General features: G+C 29.9%; 2 protein-coding genes, 1 long non-coding RNA gene and 1 pseudogene across 3 annotated transcripts; all 4 read right to left on the bottom strand.

Moving 5' to 3' along the window:
* Window positions 1–2,582: 2,582 nt before the first annotated feature.
* LOC126679034 (uncharacterized) lies at window positions 2,583–5,555 on the bottom strand. Its single transcript, XM_050373969.2, has 3 exons — window positions 4,834–5,555; window positions 4,017–4,129; window positions 2,583–2,866 (listed from the first exon to the last, which is right to left on the bottom strand). Exons 1-3 carry the CDS (start codon window positions 5,035–5,037, stop codon window positions 2,731–2,733), a joined length of 453 nt encoding a protein of 150 aa, XP_050229926.1. The 5' UTR covers window positions 5,038–5,555; the 3' UTR covers window positions 2,583–2,730.
* A 656-nt stretch (window positions 5,556–6,211) lies between these two features.
* On the bottom strand, window positions 6,212–8,584 carry LOC126678540 (uncharacterized; annotated as a pseudogene).
* Window positions 8,585–15,328: 6,744 nt separating this feature from the next.
* Window positions 15,329–17,839, bottom strand: LOC126679036 (uncharacterized). The gene is made up of 2 exons (XR_007640790.2): window positions 17,390–17,839; window positions 15,329–15,622 (listed from the first exon to the last, which is right to left on the bottom strand). It is a non-coding gene; the product is annotated as an uncharacterized LOC126679036 (long non-coding RNA).
* A 426-nt stretch (window positions 17,840–18,265) lies between these two features.
* Window positions 18,266–18,962, bottom strand: LOC126679035 (uncharacterized). Its single transcript, XM_050373971.2, has one exon. It carries the CDS (start codon window positions 18,794–18,796, stop codon window positions 18,416–18,418), a length of 381 nt encoding a protein of 126 aa, XP_050229928.1. The 5' UTR covers window positions 18,797–18,962; the 3' UTR covers window positions 18,266–18,415.
* Window positions 18,963–19,808: the final 846 nt, after the last annotated feature.

The raw sequence follows: 19,808 nt of genomic DNA, 5'->3' as shown, positions 1-19,808 counted from the left end.
GTCTAAAATTATATCATTTTTGTTGAAACTGTGTAATTTGGTCAATGATAGAAAATAATGTGTTGTTCATATTAATTTATAAAACATACTTTTAATAATTATTAAATACTTGACAAATTCATATAATTTTCATTGAAATATATAAGTTTTTTTTTATGTAAATTAATAATTTTTTTATATATATATAGACTAATATTTTTAATATATATTATTTAATTTTATAAAATAATTTTAATTTTTAGTAATTCAAAGTTAATACAAATATAATAATCAAATGAAAATTTAGAATAATATATAATTTCGGTTTTTCGGGTAGAAGTTCGGTACTTCGGTTCGATACGGTTCGGTTCGGTTCTCGGTACGGTAATTTACAAAAGATCCAGAACCGTACCAATAAAATTTTTGGTACGGTTCGGTTCGGGGAAAGTTAATGGTCAACGGATATTTTTCGGTCCTGGATATTTTCGGTCCGATTTTCGGTTCGATTTTGGAGATATCCAGGATCCGTGCTCACCCCTAATCTTAAGTCATGTTTGGCAAAGATTTTTGGACAGTTGAAACAATTTTAAGTATTAATTTTTTGAGATTTTTTTTTAAAATTAAGTTCTCTTAAAAAGTTAATTTTCAAAAAATAAAACTGAAAGAAAACTTATTTGGGTAACTGCCAGACAGGGCTTTGCTAAGGAGCTAATTTATTAATTCATCATTAATGTACATTAAAATGACAATTTTTTTAGAGACATGTCAATTTTGTTGTACTATGTAAATTGAAATTTTTTTCATAATTATTTTTTATATCATGATAAAGAATAAAATATTTAAAATGGTCAAATATTTCATATTCGCAAAATTTAAAAATAATGTTATTTTATAATGTTAATTATTAAAAAATATTAGATTCTAATTAAGCATACATATTCTAAAATTTAAATATCAAAATGATAATTGAAATTTAGTATTTAATTTAAAAACTATCACCATACTTGTATGCATTTCCATATGATTTTGGAACATCACATATGCCATAATCCTCGTGAATTCAATCTGTCTCCACTTCAAGATATTATTTTTCAGCGCAAATTTAAGTTAAATTTTCATAAATCAAGAATCAAAATAGATTAGAGACTTTTCAACAACAAAAATAAAATCATTCATGAGCTATATACAGTAGTTTATTTTATTTATTTGTTTTGAAAATTTTATTTTATTCTTTTTATGTGAAAGGTCGTTGTTCCTTTTCTATAAAGAGTTTTCATGTGTTGATTGTAACTGATGAGTCGGATGAATGTGATGACTTTGATTAATACAAAGCTTTACCTTAAAAAGAAAACTAATAATACCCCAAGTTGAAACCATAATATTAGCTTTTAGAGCGGTTGTTTCATTTGTGAAGTTCTATTTATCCCTTATCTTACTAATTAAATCTAATAATCTATCAAGTATGTTGTACAAAAATAAAAAGAAAAATATTTTAAATTTTAGTAAACAAATCATTGAGCATGTTCTTTTAATAGAACATACTGATACTATCTTACTATAGGCTAATCAAATCATTTAAATAGTATTGCAGAACGGTAGATATTTTAAAATAATTTTATACTAAAATAGATAATTTAATGGTTAAGATCTCTAATTAATTTTTATATCATCTTCTTCTAACTCTACATAAGATTAAAGTTTGCTTTTTTTGATATTTTTAAATGCTTATCATTTTAGGAATATTTGTTCAAGCTATCAGTTATTTTATGAATTTAGTGAGATGTAAATGACAGTAATAGTCATATCAAGATAAAGTTTAAAAATTTAAAACAAACAAAATAAAGTCTTAAGTGCCATGACAAATTGATAATGGAGGAGAAGTGCTAGAAACATGGTTTGGATAATTGGACCAACATGAAACATTATTATAATTAATATTTTATTAAGAAAATAAAAGTCAACAAAAGTAATCCAAATTGCCATTTAGTGATTTAGCTACGTGATTTATAGGAGATTTATGGACCATTGTGTAGGATAATAAAGTCTTATAGTGCTTCTGTAGCTACTTAATATGTTGCATTTTCTCCTTTTCTTGATAAAAAATACATATTAGATATAAGGATCGGGATTCTCTCAAGTTCAAATGAATTTGACTAGGTCATGTTCACGATTTACACCGTTAATTGTAAAATGAACGATGTAGATTAATTTGATTAAACTTTTACTTTTTAAATCTACAGCGTTTATTTTGTATTGAACGGTGTAGATCGTGAACAGTGGCGTAGCCAGAAATCGAAACTAAGGGGGGTAAAATAGAAAACAATTGCATATGGTATATACAATCTATTTTTTTATATAATCAAGAGGGTCATATGTAGTAATTGTATAAATAACAAGTTAAATTTTAAAATAATTACTTAAGAAATTTGTAATTTTGGAAAAATAAGAGGGGCAAATGCCTCTCTTATTTACAACGTGGCTCCGCCACTGATCGTGAACATAACCCGCTCAACTTCTACATTATTTTCTGCTAATAGAGACAATTAAAAGACTTTTTTTTATGAAAATCAAAAATTAATAGACTTATGCCATGCATAATATAGTAATTGTTAAAAAAACTTATTATACAATTAAATTTTCAATAATATGAAAAACCACAATTATTTAGAAGCATTATATCTGCATAAAAAGAAAAAGAAAAAGAAAAAGAAAAAGCAACCCCAAGAGAATAAAATGAAATAGAATGTGGGATCAAAAGACTCCAAGGGAAGTAGGATAAAGGGGATTGGGGTTAAATGAGAAACAATGAGAAACATAATTGAAACTTCTTTTATTGGGTGAATCCATTGCTGGCTGGTTCAAGTACGCATACTTGCTCTTTGTCCACCTGCCCATGTAAAATGCAAACCATTTTCATTTAGACAAAAACAAAAAGGAAAAACATTAATTAGTATTTTCTTTTAGAATTAATTTTATTGTTTTACAAGTGACTTCGAAATTAATTCGACCCATGAACTTGCAAGTGTTGATTAATTTTGAGAAAAATAATACAATCAATTTCTTTCATATAAATTTACTAAAAATTGAATTCCGCTATTAATTTTTCAATAAAAAGTATTTATATCCTAAATTCTAATTTCGCGCAATTTTAAATTTAAATTTATAAAATTTGTACAAACCAGTCATTTCTCTAACGGAAATATAAATAAAATTAGTTTGAAAAGCTAGTTTGCGCCAAGCTTATAATTTATAAGCATAAATATTGTTTCATCAAAAGTTTAAGAATATATTAACAACTTTTGTTATTTTTAAATATAATTAAGAGGGTACAATATTTTTTTATAATGGAAAAAGGTATTCTAAATACCTTAAGAAATGTGCGATAAGATACATATAAAAAATGGTTTGGAAAATAAAATTAACATTTACTTCAAACACAATGAATACTTAATTGTCTATTTAAAATTAATTTCATATTCATTATTCAGGATATGGTATGAAATTTCATTCATAATTAAAATAAATTTAAATAATATTAGTCAACATATTAAGATCAAAATAGGACATACAGAGTGATAGATCAAAAAGAAATTAGAATCTTATCAAAGTGTCTTGAAAGTTCACTTTAACTTAAAAAAATTACCATGTATGGATATTCTTAAACTCTAATTAGAATCCTAAACTTCAACTCAGTACAACTCGGCCCTTATAATTATAGAATTGCTATAAATCGGCTATTTGGACGAAATTTGTTTATATTTTCGTTAGAGAAAAGACTGGCTTTTTTTTTATAATTAGGAAGGAAGGAAATGAAGCCCGAACACGAGACCTCTTACCAAGATGTCTGTGTGGCAGAGAAAAGAATGACTTGCACCGACCTTTCAAGTTTAAGATTCGAATTGCACCAAATTAAAGTTTACGGATATAAAATTATATTAGGGCAAAAATGGAGGGCATATCAGTAAAATTTAGCCTATAAATTTCATGGTAAACAAAATAATGGAAGACTGTAAAGAGGGTAGAGAAAGTCAACTAACCAATCCTTTATGCCAATGCGTATTTCATTCTTCTTCTTATCTTTATCGAGTATAGTAGCATTGTGTTCGTCATCATCCTTCAAGGAAACTTCAAATTGCTTATAGTATTCTTCCTACAAACATAGAATTAAGCAAGTTGATCAGGGAAGTTAAGATGTCACCATCATTACACATCACTTAAATGAATCTTATGACATTACACAGCACTTTAATGAATCTTATCAGGACTAGAAAAATTAACAACCATGAAGACTTATCTTCCACTCTTCTTGCTTGAAATTAAAAGCTAAGAAAAATGTTGCACGGAAACACATACACAAAAATGGAAAATGCTGAAACTGAAAACGGAATTACTTCTTTTACAAGATAGATACAAAATATAGCGAACAGGAAACAAAAAGTCCGAAACGCATGACTCGATAAGTTTTTGTACTACATAGGTAAACAAAAACATCAGCAATCTTTGGTTTAGTTCTGGGAGTTTCTCCATGACTTATAAATTGGTCTTTTTTTCTCACGATCAACAAGTACAAGTTCAGCCAGGACTGAATTAAAAGGCTATATAGCACCAAACAATTTACTTGAATTTGACTTTATGCAGAATATGCAGAGAATATGACAGAAGATTTTGCAAGGAAATCATAATAATTATGCATCAAGATTTATGATCATCACAGACAACAAACAGCACAACTGACTTATGACAGTTGCATACATAGTAGGCACCCACCAGCAGATGTAATTATTTAGATAAAGTTCATATGATTATATGTTGTGGTTTAATCACAAGAGTTAAACATAACTAAAAAGTTCTTACAGTGAGATTGCGAGCTCTGATACGTGCAGCTGCCTTGACAGCAGCAAGGAGGTGATCCTCTTCCTCAACATGTTTTTTCATCCAATAATTGGCAATCTCTTGCTTTGTCACGCTTTCTATGCCAGCCGTCTGAGTCCAGAATCTTGGAAGCGGTGGAGGGGGAATCGACCTTTTCTTTTTCTTGTTTCCTTTCTTGGTTTCCATTTTTTTTTGCTGGCTATTCCGAATTGTCGGCTGTGTTATTAACAGCAGTATGAGACTACAAAAAGGATACAGCAATAAGATATACACAGAGCTACTTGCATGACCATACACCAGAGCTACTAGTCCAGCCTAATATTCAACTGACACTGCACATCCTTTTGATATTTATAAGAAGGTTGGTGGTATGCATATAAGAAGCTCTTGAACATAAAGACCTTGAGGCAAATAAATAAGACAGACTTGGAAAATTAAAAAATATTGACTGGTGGGTATAACTTAAAAATACTATACCTGACACAGAAGCAAGTGAAAACAAGTCAGTCCAAAATTTCTACCTATCCATAACAATAAGGTAAGACCTACTGGCCAAAGTTTGGCCAGATACTAAAGACACACTTTTAGAAATCTTGCAAGAACACGTAGACGCAAGGCTCTCACATTCTTCTATCTCTACTCTGATGTTCCTGCAACTCGATCACTGTCATAAGCTGAACAGTCGGATAAAAGTGTCAAAACAGAATAACAGCTGCAACCATTTATTTAAATTAGCAAATCATTTAAAACAAGCAGACCACCAACCTTCTGATAAATATAGAATGAAGGCCATGTTTGGTTCATGGAATAGAATAGCATGGAATAGAATAGTTATTCCATAAGGAATGAAATAGCCATTCTTTAGTTTTTCAGAGGAGTGTTTATTCCACAAAATCATGGAATAGCAATTCTTTGGAATAGCAATTTTATGAACCAAAGCAAAGAATTGTCATTCTATACGGAATAGCTATTCCATTCCGCACCTATTCCATGAACCAAACATGGCCGAAGTATTTTTATGAACTACAGAACATTGTCATAAGACAGCAGAAACTCAGAAAACAACCCCTTTCCACCAAAACAATCTCCAGTATCTTAATAGCTTGAATGACCCCTCCAACAAATTACTAACTTCTCTATGCAAATTTAGATAGTATTCTGGCTATGCAACAGTTGCTAGACATATTGTTACACAAGGAACAATTAATTTCATATCCAAAAGCTTAAATGAGACTTAAACCCCGTCAATCAAGCTCATACACTTCGACACGTCAAGCTTTCATGCCAACATTCCTAATTACTTTGTCTGATTTCTTTTTTCAATCTAGCAACACACCATCAAAGAATGCAATACTGAAAATATAATAAGCATCTTTATAAAAGAGGCAATATATACATAATAAGAATCATTACAACCAAAATTCACCATCTTACAAAAGAAAAAATCTAAAAACAAAACAAAACTCTTTACAATCATAAAAGTTTTTTTGCCAACTCAAGTTTCTGATGTGATCCTAAGAGCTTTGATCTTAAACCTATACCTAGGAGCTCTAGGAATAACTTGACTAGGACCCATATGAAACTGACGAGGAGTCCAGGACTATCAGTTAAAGGAGGACCATCATCATAAACATAGCCAACAAGCTTCCCACAGCTATTACAAACAATATTGGTTCATCTTCTTGAATTCCCCAGTAATTAGTCGTCTCAAAAAAGGGTCTGACCTTATCTTCTTTCTCAAATTTGAATTTTGTGGAATCAACCGAAGCGAAAGAGAGCATGCCTTTGGTTCCTGCCTCGAAGTAAAAATCTTGTGGGCAGAGATGAACTGAGTTTAGATTCAGATTGGTGCCGCGTTCTGTACATATGAAGATTGAACTGAGTTCGAATCAACTCTCTAGAAGTCAATTTCAATGCACTTTTGTTCTAGACTCATCATTTGTTCATCCTAATATCGTCATGCTCTTTCGAGCTTGCAGTCGCAGACTCTTTTGATTAGTTTTTCTCATGAAGACAGTTTACAGTAATGCAAAAGAAAAAAAAGAACCATCTTACCTCCAATACTAGTTCACAAGCTTTGTTCGCAACCAAAGCAGCTCCAAGCATTACACTCGGGTTTGATGTATCTGTACAACTAGTAATAGCAGCTATGACAACATCACCATGCCTGAGTTGTGCAGGGGTCCCATGGAAATTGAACTCTGCAACTTTGCTCTGAGATTCCTTTGATATAGCAAATCCCTATAAAAGAGAGAAGAAAAATGATGAGAGAGAAGCAGATGCATAATCCATATTTCCCTTGCTTTTACACTTGAATAAAAAATAACAAACAGATGCATAATCCATATTTCCCTAGGATGGTAAAGCAAAAACATTGGCTAATGGGCTATTTAATAACCTGCCTCAACAAACATCCTCAATCCCATCAAGAAAAATAAAGACAGCAACAATGAGAGAGAATTGTCCATTACATTAATAAAAACAACTGAAAAGTTGCTGTTATGAAAAACAAATCAACTCTCAGAATATTGCATGTACTTCTCTTTAGTCTCTCTAAACACTAATTTATTGTTTGACGAGTCAGGCAAGAGTATGGTGTTAATTACATTGGATGTTTGGTCTTAAATGAGAAAGATGCGATTTCTGATTCACAGCAAGTTCTATAGTCATAACAATTTCTGCCCCCATGCAAGAGTATGGTGTACTAAACGACTCGGTCGTTTTGAAAGTAAAACTCGCTCCGTGAAATATTTTCAACTACTACCGTGACAAAGTGACAAGTAGATTTATTCATGGGTCGGAGTTGGGCGGACTTTGACGGGCTTTAAATTTTTTTAATAAAGCCTGAGTCCACCCAAATCTGGAGATCTTTTGATATTTCTTTATCCAAATCCAAGCCCTAATTTTTGTTAAAAGCCCGGCCCGAACCGACCAATTAACACGTAAAGTCCATATTACTATAAAAGTAACAGTGCTTATAAAATAAAATTAACATGTAGACCAGTTCATGTTTGTTCATGTTACCTGTAAAGATAAAAAATATGACAAGTAACATATTATTACAAAAAGTGCTAATAGCACTTTCTTTGAATAATCAAAACAAATATCCATAATTCAAACAATAGCTATGTCCATCATATCATAAAAATTCACCAACTTTATACGTTTTCTCATTTTAATCACGTAGTTTAAATTTTCTCATTTTTATGCACGAACTACCACTTTTTCTCAAATTCATGTACGGTGGTGAGGTGTCACGGCTCCATTGGTGTAATTCGCTGAGGTGGAGGTCATTTTACACCAATGAATGGGTGCCACCTCAGCACTGTGCATGAATTTGAGAAAAAAGTGGTAGTTCGTGCATAAAAATGAGAAAAATTAAACTACGTGATTAAAATGAGAAAACGTGTAAAGTTGGTGATTTTCTTGACATTCACCCTTAAAAATAATGCAAACATCCATTAGTACTTTTAACTATTCAAATAAAACTTCAAAACTGAAATAAGAAGGACAATAATTTAAATAAAAGTTCCTTCAAGACAAATCCATGTTTCCTACAATCAAAGAATATTTAAATTAATAAGTATGTTATATAAATAAAAATAATTAATAGGCTAAATTCAAAAATAAATAATGCACTTACCAAAAAATTCATATCTTCACCTTCTTCTTCTCCATCAATATCACTGATATCATCTTCATTATCGGATTCAAATTTGGGTTGAAATCGCATATACAAAAATTAACAAAATAAAAATTAGTCAACTATAAAACTTAATTTTAAAAATAAAATTCAGAAAATAAATTGAAATATAAATAAACAATTTTAATTACGTTCCGCACGAATCTAATCCTTGAGACAATTCAAAGTTTAAACCATCTTAAAATTAAGAGAACTTGTAATGATTTTGTTTCCAATGCTAAAGGCAGATTCTGAAGCAACACTTGTAACCGAAATTGATAAAACATCGCGTGTCATTTTTGAGAGTTCCGGATATCTCATTGAACTTTTATTCCAAAACTCCAAAACACCCTAATCTTCACTCAATTTATGAGTTGGTTCCTCAAAATAAAGATCTATCTGTGACTTACCACGTCTGGTAATTGTTTCATCCAAAAGCTCTTTATAATTTTCATATTGCTCATCTCCCATGTCACTAATAAAATTGCTACCATTTGATGGTTCTTAATTTGAAATTACAACACTAGAACTGATTTCTTGTCTATACTCCTTAGACAACTTACTAAGGGTCGTTACAACTTTCTCTACCATCTCATTCAGTTTTTCTTTGCCATATATTTTACCATAACAATACTTCAAAAAATTAATTTTTCATCTGGGACTAAAAGTGCAATACAACTCAAATTTCCATTATAATTAGCCCAATATTTGTCAAATTTAGGTTGCATAGCCTTAGCGGTATTGCATAGAAGGTGAGATGGATCATTTGCAACTTCTAGTAACTTTGAATGGATTTTCCACGCTCCTCTGAAAAATAAATTTGAAGTAGGAGTTTTGTGAGCTGAAAACATAACAGTCGCTTCATAAAACACCTTCAAAAATTTAATGAATCATAGAAATATATTTTTATTAAATCTCTAAGATTTGATAAGACTTAAGTGTATGACTTCTACTCACAAAATGATCAAACACATCCTTATTATATAGATAATTATCAAGCATTGTATAAGTCGAGTTTCATCTAATAGGACAATCAAATCCAAATCTTTTTCTTACTTTCCAGGTGATAGGTTTTTTTGCAACATTGAAAAACTTTTTTCTGCGAATCTATGATTTATCAAAAAAACTTCATGATTTCTCTAATCTTAGTAATAATATCACTGATACTATCTAAACCCGATTGTATAATTAAATTTAAAATATGAGCATAATAACGGATTTGAAAAAACTCTCCATTACACATGTAAGAAACTCTTTTGTTGCAAGACGACCTTTAAGAATTGAAATCATAGTATCATTTTAAAAAGCATTATCAGTAGTGATTGAAATTTTTTTATGCTTTAAATTCCATTGAGATAAAAATAAGTCAATCTCATCAGTTATGCACAAGCCGTTATAAGGAGGGACTAATGCTCTAAATCTCAAAATTCTCTTTTGAAGTTCCACTAATCATTAATAAAATGACTAGTATTACGGATGTACTCAACTTTTGTATGTTTTCGTTATCAAACAAATTTTACCAGGAACATTAGCAAGCATTTCTCTAAGATTATCCTTTTCTTTCACATACAAAGCAATAATGTCTCGTTTCAAAGTATGCCTATTATATGCTCTAAATTAAGGGCACGACTTACACAACATGCGCCTAAAACCCTTTTCTTCCACAATAGTAAAAGGATGAGAACCTTCAACAACGAACATGTTAATGCAGTGACGCAATTCATCATTATCAAACTTATGATTCTTTATAGAATTACTCCCATAAGTTAATACTTCACTACCTATAAGAAATTGATTAAATATGTGCATTTCCATGTTTTGAGCATTTAGTTATATGACGCCTTAAATGTGATGTTTCATTTTTTACAGCAGCACCCAAAATAGACTTACAGTGCTTACATTTTGCTTTTGCTTCATCTCCATTTTTATCATTTCCAATTAGCTCAAAATGTTCCCAAACTGATGAAGTAGTTTTTGCACGCTTTTTTGAAAATTTCATATTCTGCAAAACCATCCTCAATCTCAATAGGCTGTTCATCTTTGTCACTTTCAAGTACAGTCGAATTTTGTTCTTCAGCCATCTGTATTATGGAAACAAAAACAAAGAAAAATGTTCGAACTCCATTGAAGTAATCAAACTAAATTTCAGTTTGTTATCTATCGAAGAAATCAAAAACAATATAACAAAACTTTATAATACCCATTATCTAATTTTACTGTAACCTAATATAGATTATATGAACAAATTTGTCCAAAAATAATAATTACAACCACACTAATTTGTTTATAAAATTAGTATAACCTAGAAATATAAAATATAAATAAAAAAAAATCTATATCAATAACATGTTCAGGCTTACATCTAAAAGAAATTAAGTACCAAAAATATAATTAAATATAAAAATCCAGTAATTATAAATAAATAAAATAAAATACCTTACTATTGCAATCCAATTATTTTCAATCAAATAAAAGAACCAAAATTATTAAAGGTTTAATTGATATATTTGAAGTTAGAAATTTGAGTAGAGTAGAATAGAGTTAAGTATTTTGTTTAGAAGAGATAGGCAGCCGACAATGAACAAACAATGAATATATATTGAAAATAGTTAAGTCATTTTTTTTCCAGATTGTAACTTAATTTAGGATTTCTATTTTTATTGAGTTATTTATTATAATAATAAAATTGGGTACAAAATGAGTAGTTAGCTTAATGGTATAAGCCACATGCACTTTAGTGGAGTTCACAAGTTCAATTATCGGTGTGATATCATTTTTTTTACATAATCTTAATTTTTTTATTAATCACACATTTATACTTATATTTCGAGTCGGGCCGGGCTTGGGTTTTTATATAAAATCTCAAACTTCCCCATAATAGTTCGGGCTTTCCTTCAGGCTCGGGCCGGGTCGGGATTATACTTAAAATAAGTTGTCCAAGCCTAGCCAGAAGAGGTCGCCTGGGCGGGGCGGGCGGGTACCCAGGTCATGAACATGTCTAGTGACAAGTGATATGTACGTGACGTGTTACGGTCTTGTCCACGTCATTTGTTTTTAATGGCAGTGTAACGAAAAGGAACAGAAATCCCAACTGATATTTTATTTTGAAAAAAAAAAATAGTATTTCAAAAGAAAGCTAGTTTTCTTTAAAAAACAAGAAAATCAAGAAATAATAATTAGAATTGGAAATGTAGGAGATGGAGATCAAATTGAACTCTAGTACATATATGCCCGAACATGTTGTTGAGTCTATCCTCTGTAAACTACCAGTCAAATCACTTGTGAGATTTCTTTCCGTTTCAAAACGATGGAATTCTTTAATCTCAAGCTATGCTTTTACTCATATGCGTCAAAACATGGCATTTAACATCGTGTTACTCAACGATTCAATCTTTTAACACTAGACCATGTTTTAATCAAGTAATCAATCTTAATTTTTCCTTTATTAGACCGAGAATGGAAATCATCGGTTCTTGTAAAGGATTGGTCTGCCTTTCTCCCACAGGCGACTATGAGAATATCGTTGCTTACAATCCCTTGACTAGCACTTATAGATAATTACCAAGTCCATCATGTCCTTTTGGTTACTGTGATTCCTTCTCCTATGGGATTGGATAAATTCTTGTGATCAAGACTTCAAATTTGTTCTAGCAGTGGGACTGTGTCTTGATGATATTGATATGGTTCTTGATTATATTGAGGTTTTCTCGTTTAAGACGAATTAATGGAAGAAAAATTCTTGTTCTGATAATAACCAATAGAGCATTGTTTGTGAAGGTTATCGTACAAGAGGAATTCATCTCAACGAAATTCTTTATTGGAATTTTCCTAACGAAGTGCATGCGTTTGATTTATATATGGAAGACTTTTATACAATTCCATCTCCACCTAGTGGCTACTTGGGAGTTCTAAATAATTTCCCAAGTGTCACTGCTTTTAGTGGCATCTGGATATTTGATGAGAACTGTTGGAATATGCAGGAATAATATAAATGTGTCTGTCCCCTAGCCCCATTTGTTCTTTTGTATATAGTATAGATATATTTTGGGAGTGTTTTAATTATGAATTAAAAGATTAATTGTTATGTAGTATCATACACATATGTATAAACAAACAATGGGTGCTAGTCTGGTTCAATTCTATTTCAAAACTTGGATTATTGTTCAATCTCTTTGAACTGAAAAATCTGTAAAAAAAAAACGGATAACCGTAAGAACCGATTCAACCTGTAAACTGATATGTCTTACAAAACTAACAGAAGTGATAAGAAAATTTCAAAAATCTATTATAGAGTGAGTAATAACCTAACATTGTTAAAGACCTTCTTAGTTGCAAAAAAAATAATGACAGATCAGGGCCGTTACAGACGTGTAATCTTCATAATTGTCTGACAAACAATTAGCAATTCAACAAGATGAAGACTTATAAATGCTTGAACCATGCTAACAGCTGCCACCAAGAATTTGATTTTATCATATAAGGTACAGAAAATAGTTTATTGCTGGCAAATTGTTAAACAAGCAAACCACCAACCTTCTTATAAATACTAGTTTCGCATTGCGTGCTACGCATGTGGCTCGCAATGTGATATATAAATTAAATTTATTTATAATATATCTTATATTAGTTTGAGTTTTTTTCAAAAATAAATATAGTAGTTTAATTTATTAATATTTTTAAAATTAATCGACATCAGTAATATTTATTTTTAATTTATCATAATTATACCAATGTATTGTATGTTGGATTAAAAATATCCTTAATTGAATTATGATTATTATTTACATTTATAATTAAAGTAGTAGTAAGTGTAATAGTGTATTAATTAACTTTATAATAATTATACATATGTTAAAATTATAATTAATATTAAATTAGTTATAGTTTTTGTTAGATTATAAAATATTTTATGAGTTGAATTAGAATAATATATATTAATTAAATTAATTTATAGATTCAATTAGACTATTAATTATATTGATTAACTATACTAATAAGTGTAATATTATATAGGCTTAATTACTTTAAAAAACTCCACTTTGAACTTTTTTTTTGTTTATACCCTCACCTTGTAAAACAGTCATTTGTACCCAATTTTGGATTTTTAGGTTTCATCTCTACCCAATACAAGAATATAATTGACAATTTAATGAATTAAAGGATGAAAACATTAAAAACAATTAAAAAAATCATACGTCTAATTAGTATATAAATATAAATTGAAGGATTATCTTTAACTTTTTTTCAAGTAAAAAGAGAGAATTTTAGTATTTTTTGGTAGAGATGAAACATAAAAACACAAAATTGGATACAAATGACTTTTTTATAAGGTCAGGATATAAATGAAAAAAAAGTTCAAGGTGGAGTTTTTTAAGTAATATCAAACTCATGGTAATACATAAATTATCAAAAGTAAAAAATAATCATATAGTGTTTGTTTTGTCTGTTTTGAACGTGTAGTTTGAATTAGTATTAAACAACGTCAATCAACAAATATCATATTTCAATCTTTTTTTAGTAAGTGTAATATTAGAACATCAAACTCATATAAATAGATACCAAAATTCAAAAATTTCATATCAAGTGTTTATTCATTGCATTGGTTGTGCCATATCATATTTACAATAAGCCAATGGAGATTTACGATAGGCAATCTTTTATTTATTACTTAATTTTTTTATTATGAATTTTTCGAAATGGCTAAGATATCATTGGTTTGTTACACGAATGACATAGCGCAACGGTTGCGTGCAATAATTTTTCATATCCTCAACATCTTTCCCAGGCACAGCCCTCTTTTTTTTTTGTCTGTATCGGGATCACGGTAAATTAACAAATTACTTAAAAAAAGAACAAATTGTCAAGTGTTTGTTTATAACATGGAGTTTGAATTGGTATTAACTCTTTTAATATCAAACCACCTGTGTAACTAACCAAATTCAATTCAGCAAGTATTTCATAACCAAAAAAAATTGTATGAGAATTATTATAATATTAAGGGTATTACCGTAAAAGTGTCTATCTCTCCCCTCCATTCATGTTTTTATATAGAGAATTTTTCAAAAATACCCATACTGTGTATAAATATTTTGAAAAATACGGTTTGACCGGTTTGGGTTGATTTTTACGGTTTGACTTTTAAAAGTTGCGAAATTACACTTTTTGAGTTGAAAAATACGGTTTTTTTATTTTAAAAAATCAGTAAGTTTACTATCGGTTTACTAACAGTTTACAAACAAAAAGTTCACTAACGGTTTACTAACAGTTCACTAACGGTTTTTATTTATAAAAATAGGATAAATCTACTATCGGTTTACTAACAAAAATTTTACTATCAATTTACTAACTGTTTACTAACAGTTTACTTAAAAATCAAATTTACTGTTAATTTTATTTTTTAACCGTATAGTTAATCCATTAATTGTTTACTATCAGTTTACTAAAAAATAAGTTAATTTACCATCCGTTTACTAACAGTTTACTAGTTTTACTAAAAATTATAGCTAATTTATTAAATATAAAGTATAGTTATATTTACTAACTGTTTACTATTTGTTTACTAAAAGATAAGTTAATTTACTAGCCGTTTACTATCGTTTTACTAAAAAAAATAGTTAATTTATTAAATATAAAGTATAGTTAATTTATTAAATATTATTAAGTATAAAATATAGTTAATTTACTAACCGTTTACTAACAATTTACTATTAGTTTACTAAAAGATAAATTAATTTACTAACCGTTTACTAACAGTTTGCTATCGTTTCATTGAAAAATAACGATAGAAACATTAACTGAAGTGTAAAAATTAACTTCTTTTGAGAAAATAATAAGCTGCATTCAATAAATTGACATTCAAATTACATCTCATATGTGAGAAAAGTAATAGTTTTTTAACTGCTAATAGCTACAAATTGTAGCGAAATAATTAATTAGTTCTCAAAATTACAAAACTAAAAGGAGTTAACATGAGCATTAAAGCTAAGACATAATGCACTACCATTCTTTGTCTTCTTCCCACCTCAGAAGCCAAATTCAATCACTTGTTCATCATTATACATTGTTGCTACTCACTTGTTGCTCCACTACCTGAACACAAATAAGTAAGCATTTACAAGCTCAATCACCACCAATAAATTATATTTTTGTGCTCAATTCCACCGCCGCCAATGGATTTCATCACAGCACCTATAAATACAGTCTTTGCTGTTTTCATGATCTCATCACAACACCCATTGACATGGAAGGTGAGCTTGCTGGGGAATCCAACTCCGCCGCCGCAGACAGACACTACTAGAAAACTGCTTAATCGCGACGGATTTTAGCGACGGATTTTAAATCCGTCGCTAAAATGAAGATTACCGACGAATTTAGCGACGGATTTTATATCCGTCGCTAAATCCTATTAAAAATTGGCGGGATTCATCCCGCCAAATTTAGCGACGGAAATTCCGTCGATAAAATGGCGGGATGAATCCCGCCAAAAAAAATGCACTTTTAGCGACGGATTTTAGAATCCGTCGCTAAAAGTATATCAATTAGCGACGGATAGTTTAATCCGTCGCTAATGTCTAAATTTTAGCGACGGATTAAATTATCCGTTGCTAAAAGTTCTATTTTATTAAAAAAATATTAATTAACAAAAAAATATTTATTTATTAAAAATAAGTAATTATTAAAAATAATTAACTATTAAAAATTAATTAATTAATTGTTTTTATTTAAAATAATTATTAAAATAATTATTTATTTAAAAAATAATTTGTATGAAAAATAATTATTTTATAATGCGGGAGTATATAAATTACGAGAGTAAATATTTCCTCATTTTAGTTATATTTAAATATAATATACATACATATGTAATAAGAGTTTGAGTTGGTTAAGATGGAGCTGCGCGCGGGGGAACTCCAAAGTTAAAGAGCTTTGGATGGGAGCAATTCAATGATGGGTGACCTACTGGGAAGTTAGGTCGATTGCGAGGATTGTTGGTGGGTGACAGTGTGTGGTCTATCGCGGGTGAGTGGGTTACGGTGGGCTATTGATTAAATAAAATTTCATTTTACGATTTTAATTAAAAAAAATATTTTTTTTTAATTTTAAAAAATTAGCGACGGATTAAAATCCGTCGCTAAATTCCGTCGCTAATTTTTTTTTCTGTCGGTAAAAAATTTTGCGACCAGAAATCCACCGACGGACTGAGTCCGTCGGTAATCCGTCGCTAATATCAATTAGCGACGGATTTTAGGCATTTAGCGACGGAAAAATCCGTCGCTAAATGCCTGATTTCTAGTAGTGAGATTTCATCACAACACTCATTCTATCAAATATTGCACAGAGTTTTTGAATAATTTGCAGAAAACATGAACACAGAGCAAAGAAAGAAAGTTTCTATAAAAGTTGCCAAAGATATTTCTAGACTCTTAGTACACAATCCTATCAAAGTCAATAACTTATAACTCCTTTATGTCAATCAAAGCCATACGGTTCAAAACTCAAAGATATTAAACAATCACTCACCTAAATCCTCAAGCACAATTAAACTACAAATTTGAACAATTGACTTGCAACTTCAAGAACAGAAGCAACAAAAACTGATATTATAAATTATAAAAGAGTACAAAAACCCCTAAAAGGGATAATTCAAATAAAACCAACCAAAATGACATATCCACATGAGTGTATGAATCTTTCTTTAACAAATTAGAAGAATTAGGTTCCAATAGCAATAAGATAAGGAATTTAAAGTTCTTTAGCTAACTGATAATGAAAATTGTGAGTTTTGGCATGAATATAATCAACTTAATTTCTTCTAATCAAATTTCTTACACAATTTCCCCATAAAACCTAACCCACCTCTTTGGTTTAATTCCACCTTCAATTTTTCGATTCAGGAGATAGGATTCAATGATTCCATGAATTTCTTCTGATGATCTTGGTCGACTCTATACCGCAAATCCGATTTCCTTCAATTTCTTCCAAATTCGTCGGTTGCTTCATATATTCGAACAAAGAAAGGAAGAAATTAAGAAAAAAGATCAAAATCTTAAGAAAAAGGTCAAAGTACAAGGCAATAAAGTAGAGTAAAGAAAAAATTGAAAGAAAAAAGTACAAAAATATAACAGGTCACTGATCTTGAAACGAGCTGCTTTTTTGGGTAACCACCGGCGAACCGAGATGAGAAAGTGAAGAAAGGCGCTGGAGGAAGATTAGGGAAGATTATATGATTTGAAGAAAACCGTATTAATAAAGTTAATTAGCAGTAATATTGTAGGGAAAATAAATTACTTTTGAAAGGAGATTAAAGCTTACAGTATAACTGAGGGAGGAATGACTGGGCGGTATATCTGAGAATAAATAAGGCTTTGTAAGTGCCGGGCCTAATTTCCTCTTTTATATATAGTATAGATAGAATGAATTATTTTCATGAACTACAGAACATTGCTATGAAACAGCAAAAACTCAGAAAACAACCCCTTTCCATCAAAACAATATCCATACCTTAATAGTTTCAATGACCCCTTCAAGAAAATACTAACTTCTCATGCAAATAGAAAATATTCTAACTAAGCAAGAGTTACTAAACATATTTACAGAAGGAACAATTAATTTCATTCCCAAAAGCTTAAATGAGACTTAAGCAACATTGATCAAGCTCATAGTCTTCTCAACACTCCTAATTACTTTGTCTGATCTCTTTTTTCAATTTAACAACATCAATGAATGCAATACTAAAAATATAAAAAGCATCTTTATACAACATACAAAATACAACATAAGAATCATCACAACCAAATTCACCATCTCTTAGAGAAAAAAATACAAAACTCTGTACAATCATACAAGTTTTTTTGCCACAATTTACCATCATAAAAGTTAAGATCAAGTTTCTGATGAGATCCTAAGAGCCTTGATCTTAAACCTGTACCTAGGAGCTCTAGGAATCACTTGACTAGGACCCATATGAAATTGACCAGGACTATCAGTTAAAGGAGGCCCATCATCATAAACATAACCAACAAGCTTCCCACAGCTATTACAAACAATCTTGGTTCGTTTTCTTTGAATTCCCCAGTAATTAATCGTCTCAAAAAAGGGTCTGATTTTATCTTCTTTCTCAAACCTGAACTTTGTAGAATCAACCGCAGCGAAAGAGAGCGTGCCTTTGTTTCCCGCCTCGAAGTAAAAATCTTGTGGGTAGAGATGAACTGAGTTTAGATTCAGATTGGTGCCGCATTCTGTGCAGATGTAGATCGAACCCATTCGTGTTAGAATTGGATTTGGTGTTTGTTGCTATTCTTGGGTGGGTTTATTATAGATGGGGTTTCGGATTGTCCCTCGTTAGGGTTTGAAATTCTCGAATAAAAATTGCAGGCAAATTTCAAAACCGTGTCATCTGGAAGGTTCGGTTGACTACAATTCAATTGTACAAAATTTCTGCCCCTTTCTTGGATATGTAAAAATGTTTACTTGGAAAATTAATTGAATTTTTTTTTTTATTTCAAATACATCCTTAACTTTTTTTAAAATGGCTCAGTTATACCCTTATATGAAGTCCTATGATCCTTTCACAAGTATTTTTCACACTGTTATTAGGATTTAATGTAAATTGAATTATGTATTTTTTCGTATTTTATAATTACAGTACAAACTTTCAATCTCGATATGGGACCAGTGGTTCACGGTTCCATCTAAATTGGAACCGCTCTTTAGGCGGTTTCGAGGCGGTTCCAATTTCAGCCGTTTCAAGAAAATATTATAATTAAATTAACTATAAACTTTTAATACATATTATTCACATTATTTTTAAATTAAGTAAAAATTAGTCAAATGTCAACATCTATATAGTTTTTTTTAGAATATTACAATAGAATATGTTTCTTACCAAAAAAATCTTTTATTAATTTATTTTTTTTGAAATTATAATCAATTGATTGTTGAAAGAGTGTATGATTATGGAAAAGATCATATGAAAATGATATAATCTTTAGTCAATACAAAAAGTAGCTATTATTATTTTTGTTGTTAACAAATTATATAATATTCATCTATATTAATTAATTAAGATAATCACTGATTTAGAGTCAATTAAGCAACTTTTGAAAAATATACATATATAATAGATTCTTTAAATTTATTTTTAAATAAATTCAGGTTGGAATTGAAACCACCGTTTCAGAACCGAAACCGACGTTTACGGTTCCAAAAAAATATAGAATCGACAAGGAATCTGTCTTTTTTGGTTCCGGGCTAGTTTTGGTACGGTTCTATATTT

The sequence above is a fragment of the Mercurialis annua genome, linkage group LG4 (assembly GCF_937616625.2).
Source record: "Mercurialis annua linkage group LG4, ddMerAnnu1.2, whole genome shotgun sequence".
In the NCBI taxonomy this organism is placed as follows: domain Eukaryota; kingdom Viridiplantae; phylum Streptophyta; class Magnoliopsida; order Malpighiales; family Euphorbiaceae; genus Mercurialis; species Mercurialis annua.
The sequence above is the reverse complement of the archived record's forward strand: the minus strand, read 5'-3'. Positions and strand labels throughout refer to the sequence as shown.

What these genes read in the sequence shown, in the direction of transcription:
- LOC126679034 (XM_050373969.2), bottom strand. Translation starts at nt 5,037, where the DNA reads ATGGAAACCAAGAAAGGAAACAAGAAAAAGAAAAGGTCGATTCCCCCT. An exon ending in TCAGAGCTCGCAATCTCACT is followed by an intron (nt 4,130 to 4,833) that starts GTAAGAACTTTT and finishes CTATGTTTGTAG; the next exon opens with GAAGAATACTATAAGCAATT. An exon ending in CGCATTGGCATAAAGGATTG is followed by an intron (nt 2,867 to 4,016) that starts GTTAGTTGACTT and finishes TTACATGGGCAG; the next exon opens with GTGGACAAAGAGCAAGTATG.
- LOC126679035 (XM_050373971.2), bottom strand. Translation starts at nt 18,796, where the DNA reads ATGGGTTCGATCTACATCTGCACAGAATGCGGCACCAATCTGAATCTA.